The sequence below is a fragment of the Protobothrops mucrosquamatus genome, unplaced genomic scaffold (genome assembly GCF_001527695.2).
Source record: "Protobothrops mucrosquamatus isolate PMUCROS unplaced genomic scaffold, P.Mucros_1.0 scaffold_38, whole genome shotgun sequence".
Taxonomy (NCBI): domain Eukaryota; kingdom Metazoa; phylum Chordata; class Lepidosauria; order Squamata; family Viperidae; genus Protobothrops; species Protobothrops mucrosquamatus.
Window position 1 is genome coordinate 55,149 of NW_015386114.1, and position 14,741 is coordinate 69,889.

Below are 14,741 nucleotides of genomic sequence, written 5' to 3' on the forward strand. Positions count from 1 at the left end.
ATTTCTCCTTAGTTCTAGGATCTCTCTTTAACAAACTTGCGCCCTCTACTTCTTGTCTGGCCAACATGCCTATTTAGAAGCAAGATTGAGATCAAGGTTTACATGTAGAAGGAAAGTCCATAGAGCATTAGCAAAGATATGTTGTTGTTGTTGTTGTTAATTGCGAAGTCGTGTCCGACCTATCATGACCCCATGGACCACATTCCTCCAGGCCTTCCTGTCCTCTACCATCTTCTGGAATCCATTTAAGTTCACGCCTCCTGCTTCAGTGACTCCATCCAGCCACCTCGTTCTCTGTCATCCCCTTCTTCTCTTGCCCTCAGTCTTTCCCAAGCAAAGGTATATGGTAGTCTTAATCATGATGACCCAACACTCAATTAAAGTCCTTCCTGTGTTTCGAGGGCAACCTTCCAGGTACAGTAATAAGAAGGGTAAAAAAAATGCCTCTGGGGTTGTCCATTGCCCATTGCCATTTTCCAGCAGAAATATGAAGTCTAATTTCTGCAAAAAGCCTATCCATTTTTGCAGCTGTACATGTTTAATGCAAGCGCTGAAGCACAGGTCCTTTGAACTGCTATTGCCATAACCTCCGCATGCTAATTAGAAAGCATCTACATTTATCTCCCTTCTGCCAGCCCGTAGCTCCCTCTCGTGGCTAATTAAACCAAGCCTCTCCTCTCCCCGGGTCTTCCTTCTCTGTAATGATCAACACCGTCATTCATGGCTTCCAGCAGTAGGTGCGAAGTCACTAACACCAGCTTGGATGGGCAGAGTGAACTCTTGACTCTTTGCTTTGGATGAGAAGCACGTTCGGTGAGCAAGTTAATTTGTCATGCAGGTTTCACTCCAAACCTGCATCAAGAAGGATGGTTAATTTGTTTTGCAGGTGTTGAAGGGGAAAAGAAAAAATTGGCAAGGAGCAAAATTGCTCTAGCAGGAAAAGAGAGCAAACGAGGAGATATTTTTTGCTGGGTTTGAAAAGGGCCGTCAGTAAAATCTGCTTTCTTTGTATGCCAAAACTTGGCTTGTGCGTAGTTTTGTTGCGGTGCTTGTCCTATGAACCTCGCAGGGGCCTCTTGTCTTGGAGAATTGCCCAATATAGGTTGACCAATTTGTACAGAGCTTCAGTCACTGAATTTAGAGAGGATTCGTAGACCATGGATTCCAATAGGGTAGAAGCAACATGTGAAGTAGAAACTGGCTAACAACTAGAAGGTAGAGGGTTCTTATCAGTGTCCTAGCTGTAGATGATAGATTATTGTAGACAGAGAAAGGTAAAGGTTTCCCCTGTCTAGTCATATCCAACTCTAGGGGAGCGGTGCTCATCTCCATTTCTTAACCAAAGGAGCCTGTGTTGTCTGAAGACATTTCTCTGGCCATGTGGCCAGCATGACTATATGCCGAGATGCACAGAATGCTGTTACTTTCCCACCAAAGTGGTACTTATTTATCTACTTGCATTTGCATGCTTTCCAACCTCTAGGTGGGCAAGAGCTGAGGCAAGAAATGGAGCTCACCCGTTGTGCTTTGCTGGAATCTCGAACCTGGGCTGTTAACTTTCCAGCCAACAAGCCCAACGTCTTAATTATTGAGTCATCACTCCCCTCTTGTAAACAGAACCACTGAACAGAGATTTATAAAAGTATAAGTGTCCTTGGGAGAATTACCAGGAGTGTGCAAATCAGCTCTGCCATGATTCAAACTCTCCACTCATTTCAGAATTTCAATTCAATCTGAGAGTTTGAGCTGATTCATTAAACTCATTCCTCAAACTGGTCTGATTCACTGGAGATTTTTAATTCAGTTTGGAAAGGGGGGAAAGAGTCTTGCATATAATCCAAAGTACTTGAATTAGTTTAAAGGCATCTAATTTGATTTGACAATTCAGTTCAACTTCCTGATTCAGTCTGGAAACTCTGTTCAGTTCAGAATTTCTGGCAAATTGCCTTTGAACTGAATCCCTGAAAGGCAATTCTCGCTTGTGACAGGTAAATAAAATGTAGGAAAAATGATTTATACGTATAATGAGACACAGACATTACATAGATTAATTGCTTAACATTTTCTGTCTGATAAGAAACCTTAGTCTCAGTTTAATCCTTGTGAAACTGTGTTAAGCCTCTTAATATATTGCTTCTCTGCTATTTCATGATGTAATTCCTTCTTTTGCAGATAACTATGTTGAAATCATGTTAGTACTGAATTTCTATTTATACTTAACAGGGTAGAGTTGTGGGGATGAGAGAGGGGTGGGAGGAAAAGCATGCAGGTTGCTAAGAACCTGGGAGAAAGGTAGGAAGTAATTTTTATAATTATATCCTCAAACGATGAATGAGTTCAAGAAAAAAGATGGCACATTTCAAAAATCTGCAGCCCTGCTTCATTTTAACAGTATACTTTTAAAAATGAAGGACTTTTATTTCACAGCTGTGAGCTAAGGAACTGTAGTTTGTTGAGATATTAAGAAGTGAAGATAGCCCTCGACTTCATTTAGTGGCCGTTTGAAGTGGCAACAGCATTGAAAAAAGTGAATTATGATGACCATTTTTCATGCTTGCAACCATTGCAGCATTCCTGTGGTCACGTGATCAAAATTTGGACTCATATTTATGACGGTTGCAGTGTCCCGGGTTTTTGTGATCCCCTTTTGGGACCTTCTGACAAGCGAAGTTAATGGGGGAAGCCAGATTCACTTAACAACCATGTGACTATCTTAACGACTGAAGGGATTCCCTTAACAACCGCGTTAAGAAAGGTTGTAAAAAGGGGGCAAAACTCTCTTAACAATGGAAATTTTGAGCTCAACTGTGGTTGTAAATCAAGGACTATCTGTACTGGTGATTGAACAGCCACCAATTGTTCAAAGTGACAACAATGCTAACAAGGGGGAATTTAATACAGGTCTTTATAATTGTGATCATCGCAACATCCCTGGGGTCCCGTGATTGTGATTCTCATGCTTGGCTTGCAATTACAATTATTTTGTCGTCCCCTTTCACAGGTGATAGACATTGACCGGCCCGAGAATTCAAAGTTCCGAATTTTGGGGAAAGGAGTAGAACAGGAGCCAAAGGGAGTTTTCAAAATCATTGAGGCCACGGGAGAACTCTTCGTAACACAACAACTTGACAGAGAAGCCATTGCTACATACGAGGTGAGTAATCCTGGTTTGTGTTTATTTGATTGATTGATTGATTGATCAAATTTATAGATGTCTCTCTCTCTCTCTCTCTCTCTCTCTCTCTCTCTCTCTCTCTCTCTCTCCTTCCAGTCTTTTTTGTTGCATTAATGAGCCATCTGTGTTACCATGGTAACCCTGATACCCTGGTTTTCCAATATACTGGTCTATTGTAACATGTTGGACAAAGTTGAGATAGGAAATACATACTATTGAATGCGATCAGGACTAAACTCAGCAAATCTCAGATCCCTTTTCTTCTCTTGACACCTGTCAAGTTTTGGAATTGAGTTGTGACTTCTACCAGCTCAAGGGTGGCTTGGGTGAAGTGTAGACTCTTTGTGAAAGTCTACCCTGCAGAAATAGGTGGGACCAAGGCAGTTTTCAGAATGGGGTTCACAGTTCAGAGGGATGAATTAAATATCTGAAGCATCTTATTCAAGATTCTCGGAATGCAGTGAAAGGGTACAAGGTCTTGGTCTCAGCCCTGATAGAAGGCTCTGCTTGTGTTCTTCTGTGCTTCTGGTCTGTGAATGTGGAAGAATCTAATGCTTGGGGAAACAGGATGAGAATAAAAATGGTGTTGCAGTAACAAAACTCATTTTAATGTTGGCTCTGGACCCACCCGCCTTTTTTTCAGATTTACCATTAGCAGATTCAGAAGAAATCAATTACACAGGGAGGACATATGCAATGGTTATGGATTGTTGTATTGGGCAGGGGTGTTGGATTAGATCAGTATTTTTCAAACTTGGAAACTTTAAGATGTATGGACTTCAATTCCCAGAATTCCCCAGCCAGGGAGTTGTCCAATGGGGACAATGAGGAAGTAATTTTTGTTGATTTGAAATATTGCCATTAGATAATCTGGATCGAAGCAAAAGTAGAAGAATCTACTTCACTTACATCTAATATGAATCGAAATTTGCAAACAACAAATAACTGCCACTAGATTAATTCCTAAAAAGCCATGACATTGACACAGATTAGATTTACCAAGGAGAGAAATAACCTAGAACTAAGGAGAAATTTCATAACAGTGAGAACAATTAATCAGTGGAACAACCTGCCTTCAGAAGTTGTAGGTGCTCCATCAATGAAAGCTTTCAAAGAGAGACTGGACAGCCATTTGTCTGAAACGATATAGGGTCTCCTGCTTGAGCAGATGGTTGGACTTGAAGACCTCTAAGGTCCCTTCCAACTCTATTATTCTATGTTCTATGTTCTACCGTAATCGATATAGCATGAGGTGAATGGCTACCTAACTTTTATTTAACTAGAGAAAAGAAAATAACAGGTTTTGGCATTTCTTATTCCCAATTCTGTCTCTGCAGCCTCTGCTGCTTTCGTGAGGCAGCAACTACTACACAGCAACAGCCCTTTCTCATACTAAATCAAAGCATTTGCTTTTCTTCCTTCCAGCTTTGCAAACCACATTTAAAAAAAGGCACCATGTTAGATGAAGCAGAAAATAAATGCAAATGCATGTTGTCATTGCTGCACATTCTTTCTGTGTGGTCCGTCATATAATTCTGCGCACAGCAGGTTGGTTGGAGTCCCATTGAGAAAAACACAATCACAAAGTTCAGCACAAAGAGAACACACAACTTGATTAGTCAGGTTTTTTGGGAAAAACTGGGAGCTGCAATCCCTGGAGATTTTCCTGTTTTCTGGTTTCAAATACTGACTGACCCATGGTTGCTCTGATAGTTCATAGTTTATTCATGGTCAGAGAAATAACGGTCAATGCATGTAAAGGCAAATAGAGTTTCTGACAGACATTTGCCTGTCTGCTTTGTTTTAACAGGAACACACAAGAAAAATAGTCCAAAATCAGTCCAAGGTTCCAAAAGCTGGGTCATGGTTGTTCGACAGTCCAGAATTTCCTGAGCATGATCCACACAAATGTCATGCAAGAGCTGGAGATCAATCCAAAACCTTTAGAACATTTTTGTTCTGATCTCCTCTCTACTTGCCAGATATGGGGTTTGGGAGACCTTACACCATTCTCATTTGACAACTCCAGTTGCTTAGGTGCTGCTGCTGTTTGATCAGCCTCACATAATTCTTGGCTTTGTGGCTTCTGAGGCTGACATTCCACAGATCCTGCTGAAGCAACTTCTCCATATTCACAGGCAAGAGTCGCAGATTCTTTGTGGAAAGGTATAACTATTTTCTGAATTGTCAGGTACATGAAATCGAAAACTGATACTAGGCAGAAGTGGAAATGATAAATGTGCCATGTAGTTCCACTTAAACTCTACTAACTGAAAAGATGAACCCAACTTTTTCAAAAAATAACCACAGTGCAGGAATATTGGTAGGACTATTCTTTCCTCTCTGTAAGTTTCACTGGCGTAATGATCTGGAGCAAGGAGCCATTAATCTAAGTGAATGGAAAAGCTGAAAGCCCTTCTGAATAGGGAATGCCATCAGTTTCTGTGTGGCAGTACCCACTCTTGAACAGGACCATGACTCTTGTCCAAGAACCCACTAGTAGTTTCTAAGAGGGTGATTTGATCATTGCTAACGTGGCACAAATGTCCCTTGTGTTGATCATTGATTAGATGTGCATTTATTTTGGTCAACATAGAAGAAGGCGAGCCTGGGGGTGGAGTCAAGAGAGTAATCAGCTTGGAGCCATTACATTCCCACAAATGGTCTAAGTGCAATCCCTCTTGAATTCGGTTGACTCTTATCTAGCACTAGTGTAGTGCTGAATGTCAGTTGACTTAGATAGATTCTTGTGTATAGGCATGAGCAATAAATCAGCTTAAGCGGAACGTAACACATGCTCCTGGTTCTTCATGCCTGACAGTCCATCGAGAAATCTAATTCATAATGATACTTCAATCTCAAAAAATAAAATAAGTACAAGAGAAGTCCCTCTGGTTTAACACATGTTTTAAAACAAAATCCAACACTTTGATCAGCTGCTTTGATGGAGAAAAAATGCATTCTGTGTGTGTGAATGAATGCACATTAGGAAACAGATCGATGTGGTATGGTCAGTCCCACTGACATCTCATCTGTGGCACCAATTCAGTTCAGTGCTTCATTTAAAGGTGGCTTCTTTGATCCATGTTCCATCCAGCCCAGAGGCCCTTTTAAAGCTCTGCATAGCTCTATTATTTATGAACTCATATTTATGAAGATATGAACCTTGCTCAAGGCAAGCTATTGCTGTACCTTGTCCATTATAATTGGAAGAAATTCCTTTGCCTCTTAGAGAGAAAGTAGAGCATCTTTCTAATTGAAAGTGGTGGTGATATTTACCACCCAAGTTTTAGTGAATATAACATAAGAGTGAGTTAGCACCATCCTATTATTCCGTATTTATTATACTACTCTGCGTGTACTCTTAAGCTGAAGGAGAAAAAAAAAGATAAACTCACAACAAAGGTCATTGCAATTTAAAAATAACACAGGGAAGAAACTCCTATTAATTAAGAGAATTAATCTCTTTCTTTTCTGCTAGATGACATGGATTTTCATACATTTGGTAATTTATGAATTACCCTGCTCATCTTGGTAAACAACCTGAAAATTTATTCCATAAATGGTAATAATAAATTCAACTGTATGGATGGGAGGTATTAATACATTAAGCACCTGGCATTTGTGACAGATAATTTATAGTTAACTATCAGGTTCCAAAGTCATTTCATTTCTTAAAATTGAAAATATCTTTTCGCTTCACAGAGGATGCTTAGCTAAATTCAGAGTCGACAAAACCCCTTGATTACTGCTAAGTATTTTTTTTTTTGGCACTGTAATGTGAAAAATATGGAAAACTAAAGCCATTTTAAGAAGAGCCATTATTCTCAGTAGATACTGAAAGAGAAATCTGGTTCTAAGGAGTTAATTCATTTTCTATTTGGACTGGAATGAATGAAAGGCTCAGGTAGAAAGAGATGAAATGTTACATGATTCCAGAAATAAGATTCCTTGTTTACCCAGAAATACAGTCCTTTTGTGACACATCAGTGGTGCTTCTAATCTAGCTGTAAGGACCCACCCCACTTTACATCTTAAGAAGACAGAACTCTTGGAATATCTCTTCCAACAGGAATCTTTATTAAGAGAAGATGGTTGCAGGCGTTCTATACAGGATCTGAGGGGCCAACCCCTACCAATCAATGTTTTAAGTGTTCCCAAGCAGCCCCCACCCCACCGTCCTTCCAGCGACAATCCCAGGCATTACATTTCCACCCCCTTTTCCTCTCGGCCAGCAGAAGGGAGACTTCAGAGAGTAGTAGATAAAAGCTGATGGGCCATATTGTTATGGTCAGTCCTCTTGATGAGATCCACATTCAGTCCCTTTGAAGTTTTAATGAAGGAAGTGAGAGCCATAAAACCCCTTTGCTCATCCCCCTTCCCCTTCGTAGTATGACAGAATCCAGAGAGGGCAGAAATGGGGTTTTCCATAGTCGATAACTAGAAATGAAATATAATTGGATTCTGACATCAGCATCTAATCCCGTGCAGTGGACTACCCGACCAAGAAGCTCACAAAGCAGGGTTGAAGACAACTGTTCTGTATTTTTCCTTCCCCCAAAATCAGCACTTCCTGCTCTTAAGCATCGAGGCTCTGTTATGCAAGCCCTTAAAAGTTAAACTTTTAAAAAAGTAAGATCACACTTGGAATACTGCGTCCAGTTTTGGTCACCCCATTGCAAAAAATGAAATTTTGGGAAAAGAGCAGAGAAAGACAACTAAAATGATGAAGGGTCTGGAGACTAAAACATATGAAGAACGACTACAGGATATAGTTAGTCTATAGAAAAGAGGTGATAGTATTCCAGTATTTGAGGGGCTGCCACAAAGAAGAGGGGGTCAACTTATTTTCTATAGCACTGAAAGGCAGGACGAGAAGCAATGGATGGAAACTAATCAAGGAGAGAAGCAACCTGGAACTAAGGGGAAACTTCCTGACAGTTAGAACAATTAATCAGTGGAACAACCTGCCTCCAGAAGTTGTGGGTGCTTCATCACTGGAGGTTTTAAGAATAGACTAAACTGGACAGCCACTTGTCTGAAATGCTATAGGGTCCCCTGCTTGAGCAGGGGGTTGGACTAGAAGATCTCCAAGCTTCCTTCCAACTCTATTCTGAATCAAACTTAGTAGAGTGAAAAAAAACAGCACACTATTTGTTTATTTCCTAACTAAGATACGTTGACTGTAGTTCCTCCTTTGGGCCAGATCTTCAAAATCCTTCATTGAATACAGAGGTCACTAGAGCTGTTTTTCTAATGGTCTCAAGTCCTTGATCTCACAGTCATCCTGATTAGCCTAAATTGGGGTCTTCAGCATCATGGATAGGCCACTGTGGAATTATGTACAAGGCTTACTTCCTGAGAAACCATCTAGGAAACAGAACGTTTGAAATGTTGTCCCACTAAAGGTCTGGAAGCAGCTGGGATTATAAATATAGCTCTGCAGCAAGGTAGGTGGGCTTAAAGGAGATTGGCAAATGATCTTCAAAGCTCATTGCTTCTTGGATGGTGTTTTGCTACCCCGTCGTGTGCTAACATAAGGAGAATCTCTAGTTGGAAGGTCTTGTACATGCAAATACCTTGTGTCAGTAGAACGGAATAGGGTAATTTCTTTAGAAAGAGTCAGCAGAAGAATGATCCCCTCTAGAGCTTGACTTGTGCAACCAACAGTTGGGTTGGCCTTAAACTGTCTTTTCCTATCCCACTTCCCATCTCTAATATTAATAGACCTCATTTAAACTCAGACTTTATAAATGTTCTTCTCCATCTGTCTATCAGGGGAAGAGTTCAGTCAATATTTTAAGGAGCAAGGAGGACTCAAGTGCTTAGAACATAGGACAAGAGGTCAGCAAGCCCACGTTTGAGACCTGAGCGCTACCATGAGGCAGGTTGAGCTCTCATCCTTCACTCCAGCTCCTCCAAGGGACAGGAAAGGAGTCCCCAACTGGACATCCCCAGGCAATGGTGAAATCACCAGTTAATCTTTTCAACTCGGAAGCACCTCGATGCATTAGTTTCCTCATCACTCTTTTCCAGAATTTATTGAACATCCCAATAAATCTACTCTGGAGAAGCAGGGGCCTTTCTTGGTTTTATTTTATTTTTTTACAGCTGCCAGTGTAATTGGGTTGAATCTTTCTTGTTGGTGTCATTATCAAAAGCTCAGGATTCATGTACATGTCACTGGCAGGCTAGAGAGGAAGGACAGAATGAAAGGAGAACGAAAGGATTTAGCAATTGATTTCACGGCTGCTTTCCACAAAGGATTTGCTAAGTTTTGTTTTAAGTCTATACCTTTCCCAGGGGGACAAATACCAATCGTCTTTCAAAAGGGCACTTTTGCTCATCAAAATAAGGATGCTGCCTTTAATTTTGTCAGTGCTGTATGTTTTCTTTTTGTTCCTTATCATGAGTTTGTATGGAGGGGGGGGGAACGATGAATGCTATGTCATGGTACAAATGCACATTGTGATGTTGCGTGCACACACAAAAGGGGTGGGGCTTGTAATGCACAACATTGATTTTGTCCTGAAGGCATCCCACTGCAGCTCCAAACCCTCCAGCTGACTGGCAGCCTTCCTTCAGCCTGACCATGTTCCTATTTTCTTCAATATACACCATTTATTTTGCTTTAGGACCATTCTCCCTTTCCCACTGATTGCCCGTGTGTCTTGTCAGAGTCTCTGGCCCGAATCCATTAGTCGTGGCCGCCAGATCTAGCACTCCCTGCTTTGCCATCAAGCTCCGACATGAATAGATCCTTCCCCTTCAAGCAAATTGGGTAAACAATGACTTCCCAGAGCGAGGGAAGAGATAACTTTTCTGGAACAAATCTATAAAGCCGGATGGCAAGCTTTCAAATTCAGAGTCCTTTTTATCTTCAGGTAAAAAGCAAAAGACCGCTCTTCTCCCTTCAGCAGATGAGGAAACAGCAGGAGGATTTATTATGTTATATAATCAAATTTGACAGGAAACATGAAAGAACATTAAGAGTCAGTTAATGGCCTAGGAACATTGGATGCTATATTTTTTTTTCCAGAGCTAAGCAGAGTTGCACCTGATCTCTCCCTGTATACAAAACGCTCGTAGCGTTTCCAAAGGAAGAGGGGAGCTGTAATTACAATAAATAGGAAGATAATGATCATGATGATGATGTTGCCATTAGATGAAATTCCAATGGTTGCTTAGATATTATTTTTCTCCTGGCAGCCTTTTTACTCTGGAGCATGATGTAATTTCAGGTATACAGGTAGATGGATTTCAGGGGAGACGAGAACAAAAATGCAGAGGCATAAGAAGAGGAGTACATGTTTGCAGAGGTGTACATTTTGCACAGATGTGTATACAGCTTTGGAACTTGGCATACTGTATGTACTCCTGGTTGTAATGGTTCCAAATTGGCACTAAGTTCAATTGCTGGAATTCCTGTACTCCGTTCTTTTCTTCTAGCCATCTAAAAAATGGACTCAGGGAGGGTCATTTATTTTAGGAAGGTGACCATGCAGAAAGGCTGTTACTCAAAGTGTTATGAGGGAAGGAAATGAAATGCAAGGCAGTTAAAGATGCTGAGTTTGTCAGCTGGAAAGCTGACAGCCCGTGTTCGAGACCTGAGCGCCACACAACGGGATGAGCTCCCGTTCCTTGTCCCAGATCCTGGCCACCTAGCAGTTCAAAAGCACGCAAATGCAAGTAGATAAATAGGTAACACTTTGGTGGGAAGGTAACAGTGTTACCACTTTGGTGGGAAGGTAACAGGGAAGGTAACTTTTGGTATATAACCATGCAGGCCACATGCCCACAGAACTTGTCTTTGGACAACGCTGCGACCTTGGCCAAGAAACGGAGATGAGCACCACACCCTAGAGTCAGACACAACTGGACAAGGAAACCTTTACCTTACATGAAAGGTGCTTGGTCTATATGCAGAAGATACTTGGTGCACTCCACATCTCTCCAGTTTAAAAGATCAGAGCACAGGTATTGTGTTGTGATGACCTTCTGAGAAAGAGGTGCTTCTGGTCAGGCCCAAAGAGCCAAGAACAACATGTGGAGTTACTTTTGAGTAGTTCTTTATTGTTGTTTGCCTTCAGACTAAAGCAACTATCTAGCTATACTCTGTAAATTGCTAGGAAGGGTCCGACTTTGCCATCTTCCTGCCTACCAGACATTCCAAGCTCTGCAGTCTCTTTGCCTCTTGGAAGGAGCTCCCCATTCCTGCAATTCTAGACTACATTCTACCATACTTCTAGGCAGAATATAATAATGGATCACCATCATTATGAGCACATTGGGCAGCAAGTGTTTTCCAGTTCATTTGCAGCATTTTTGGCATTGTCCCAAGGGACATTAATGATCTTAAGATCTTCTTTAAATGCTTGATGTCAAGTTTTCCAAGACCAGCCTTATTTCCTCTTTGCTCCAGGAGGTATCCAACATGGTGCAATTTTGGGGAGCTGGTTTTTAGGCATACATAAGATACGGCCAACAATTTGCATTCAACGTTCATTCCCGGTTCTCAATAGGTGTTCTAAATTTGATCTTTGTAGTATCTCTTCATTAGTGATGTAATAATGTATGGGCAGAGGCATATTCTGAGAGCATCGGAATTATCCTAATGTATCTATAACTTTACCTGCTCCAAAAGTGTTTCATGAGCATTTGTTTCAAATAAGCATTGCTTTTGAGATGTTCTGGAATAATTGAGAATCTGACAGCCCAACACATATGGGTGACATTAGGCTGAGGAATAGTGTCATATCTGCTTTTGAAGAGGCACCAATTGAAAATGGCAGTGTCACCTCAGCCAACTGCTGGGAGAAAGCTGAAGACAATCATTTCTTCTGAAATCTCCATGTTTAATGTATGTACTCCTGGTTGTAATGGTTCTAAATTGGCACTAAGTTCAATTGCTGGAATTCCTGTACTCCGTTCTTTTCTTCTTGATAAATCTTGATAAAGATACACTTTTGAAAATTGTGCTTGGAATGAATAACTTTCAGTTTTAGGCAGCTGTCAAAGAAACTGACAACATAGCTAGGAGAAGTTATGAATTTCTGGTTTCTCCTCTGGGTCCAAAGAGGATTGACACTTCTGGAACAAAGAGGTAGTAAGCCCCTACACTGAAGAACTCATGGGATCAAGATTTTTCCAGCAGATGGATTAGCCAATATCAAGGAAGACACCCTCCTTTGTCGATTTATACATCCTCTTCCTCTTTTCTTCTGAAATTGCTTGCAATTGAGAGCCTTCTCTGAGAGTCTTATGGATTTCTCATGAGTATCTTAAGCCTTATATCAGGACTCATGGACTGACTCACAATTTTTTCTTGAACTTCTCTTGAGAGAAAGCGTGAAAAAAGATCATAAGTCACTTTTTTCAGTGGCGTTGTAACTTCAAACGGTCACTAAATGAATGCTTGTAAGTCAAGGACTATCGGTAGGCAAATGAAATGCCAGTGGCACACATGAGTTCCTCCTCCTGCATTGGCATGGGTTATTTAGGTATTGTCCAATCTGGATCATGGTACAGCTAACTATAAACTAAAATTAATAGATAAATAAATCTCCTTAAAGGAGAACTCTCATACATTAAAATCAAGTTCTCAGAACCTAAACAGAGAATATCTTTCAGTTATCTTACAGTCTATATTCGTGACAACAGACATTGCTAGCAGACAGATAAGGCTTACACTCCTTTTAAATACATGACACTTACACGGAAGAGTAATTTTGCGTAACCACCTTAATTTTGCACATGTCTTTCATTTACTATAAATAGCTTTCAGCTCCTGATTAAATGTTATCTGAACTCAGCAGAGGCCTTCAGCTTCTTATTTCTAGGTTCCTTCAATATGTTCCCACCAACCTGCCACCAGCATTCTTTTGACTGCTGAGCATATTAAATAAATCTAATGCTGTAATGTAAGTGCACATCCTGCTGATCTCTTTGGAATATTTTTGTCCACCCGTTGTTGTACCACCTTTGCATGCAAAAAAAAAAAAGGGGGGGGAGATAAGTATTTTTCATCTGAAAAATCAACGCTGCTTCACTTTTTTTGTTTATCAAGGTAAAAAGTGGGCAGGAATCTCTTAATCTTTGTAGTAGCTTGAAAAAGGCGAATGGGGAAAAAGAGTCATTAAATGTTTTCCCTTATCTCCATTGAACTGTACAATGAAAGGAAGAGAGAAAAAAATCATCTTGTTAAAATGAAAAAGAGCACTGCTGACTTCCAAAAAGATATAGATACTTTCATCATAAATTCATGCTTTCTTTTAGAAACTGTTTGATGGAAGCGATTGGTGGAACTGAATAAATACACATTCCCCAGACTGAATTAAAGGGCATAATTTAACCCTGAATACTAAACTATTTTTTATGACTCTAAATTAAAACTGGCCAACTTCCATCCTGGGGAGGTTTGGAAAACAATGGAAAGAGAAAATTTTGTTTTTCCCAGATGGTTTAAGTGGGTTATGAGTAGTCAGAAGAATTTCTATAATTCTCCAAGGGCAGTCATCCATCTTTGAACACATGAATTAAGATTAATAGAAATGTTATCTAGGTTCGCTTGTTGGGTTAAACAATGGTTTGCTTATCTATGATTTTCTAGATAAAACACAATTGGGTTCACACAACATGCATCATAGTTTATAAACCACAGTAATTAGGTTTGGGGAGAAAAAACACTGAGTCAAAATCAAATCACCTGTATTATGGCTAACTGAAGAATCTAACAATTCTTCCTTCCACATGGATCTAAACAAATCCTTTTATATCCTATTTCCCGAAGCAAAGTTCTCCAATAAAGTGAGGCTCAAATCAGTAAAAAGTGGTTGGAGATAAACAAAGCTTCAAGCATCACAAAATTCAAGTGGACCTTAAATAGGAATAAGTTTGTGTCCAGATTGGACCTATCAAATGCTTCCATCCTCCATGGAAGGGTCTGGCCAGGGTTTCAGTAGCTTTGGATCTAACTTCACACAATGATTTGATTGGAGGATGTTATCAATGTACAGATTTGAGAGTTTCTCACAAGTAAATTTTTAAGTGTAGATAGATGATAGATAGCTAGATGATAGATAGATAGATTAGGTCTTATTTTGGGGGAAATATAGTGGATACATAGACAGACAGAAATGAAGTAGTGATGTAGTGATTAAGATATCAGGCTAATAAGTTCTACACTTGCCTTAGGCCCAGGATGACCTTGGGCCAGTCCTTCTCTTTCAGCCCTAAGAAGGAGGCAATGGCAAATCAAGAAGTTATCCAGGCAATCACTAGGAATCAAAAAACTGTCTTGAAGGCACAAATAATAATAAAATAGTGATGGAGACACTATCTTCGTATCTTTTTTATGTCCATGTCATATTCTGTTTTAAACGGAGATTTTCACCATCCAGCCTACCACTAATCCAGATGCTAATTCTAAGAGATGGGCAAACCTGCCCAATCTTATTCAGATCACCGATTAAATATTAAAAACATTGATTCATTTTGATGCAAAGGATCAAAGTGATTTGAAACATCAAAAGCCCTTGATCTGGAACATCAATTCACATAACTGAAT

General features: G+C 40.2%; 1 protein-coding gene across 1 annotated transcript in view; it reads left to right on the forward strand.

The window, feature by feature from the left end:
• CDH13 (cadherin 13) overlaps nt 1–14,741 on the forward strand; it is a 225,988-nt gene that overhangs the window by 48,551 nt on the left and 162,696 nt on the right. Inside the window, exon 4 of the mRNA XM_015810457.1 lies at nt 3,002–3,154. Within this exon, the coding sequence (XP_015665943.1) occupies nt 3,002–3,154 (153 nt within the window). The remainder of the gene's footprint in view (nt 1–3,001; nt 3,155–14,741) is intronic.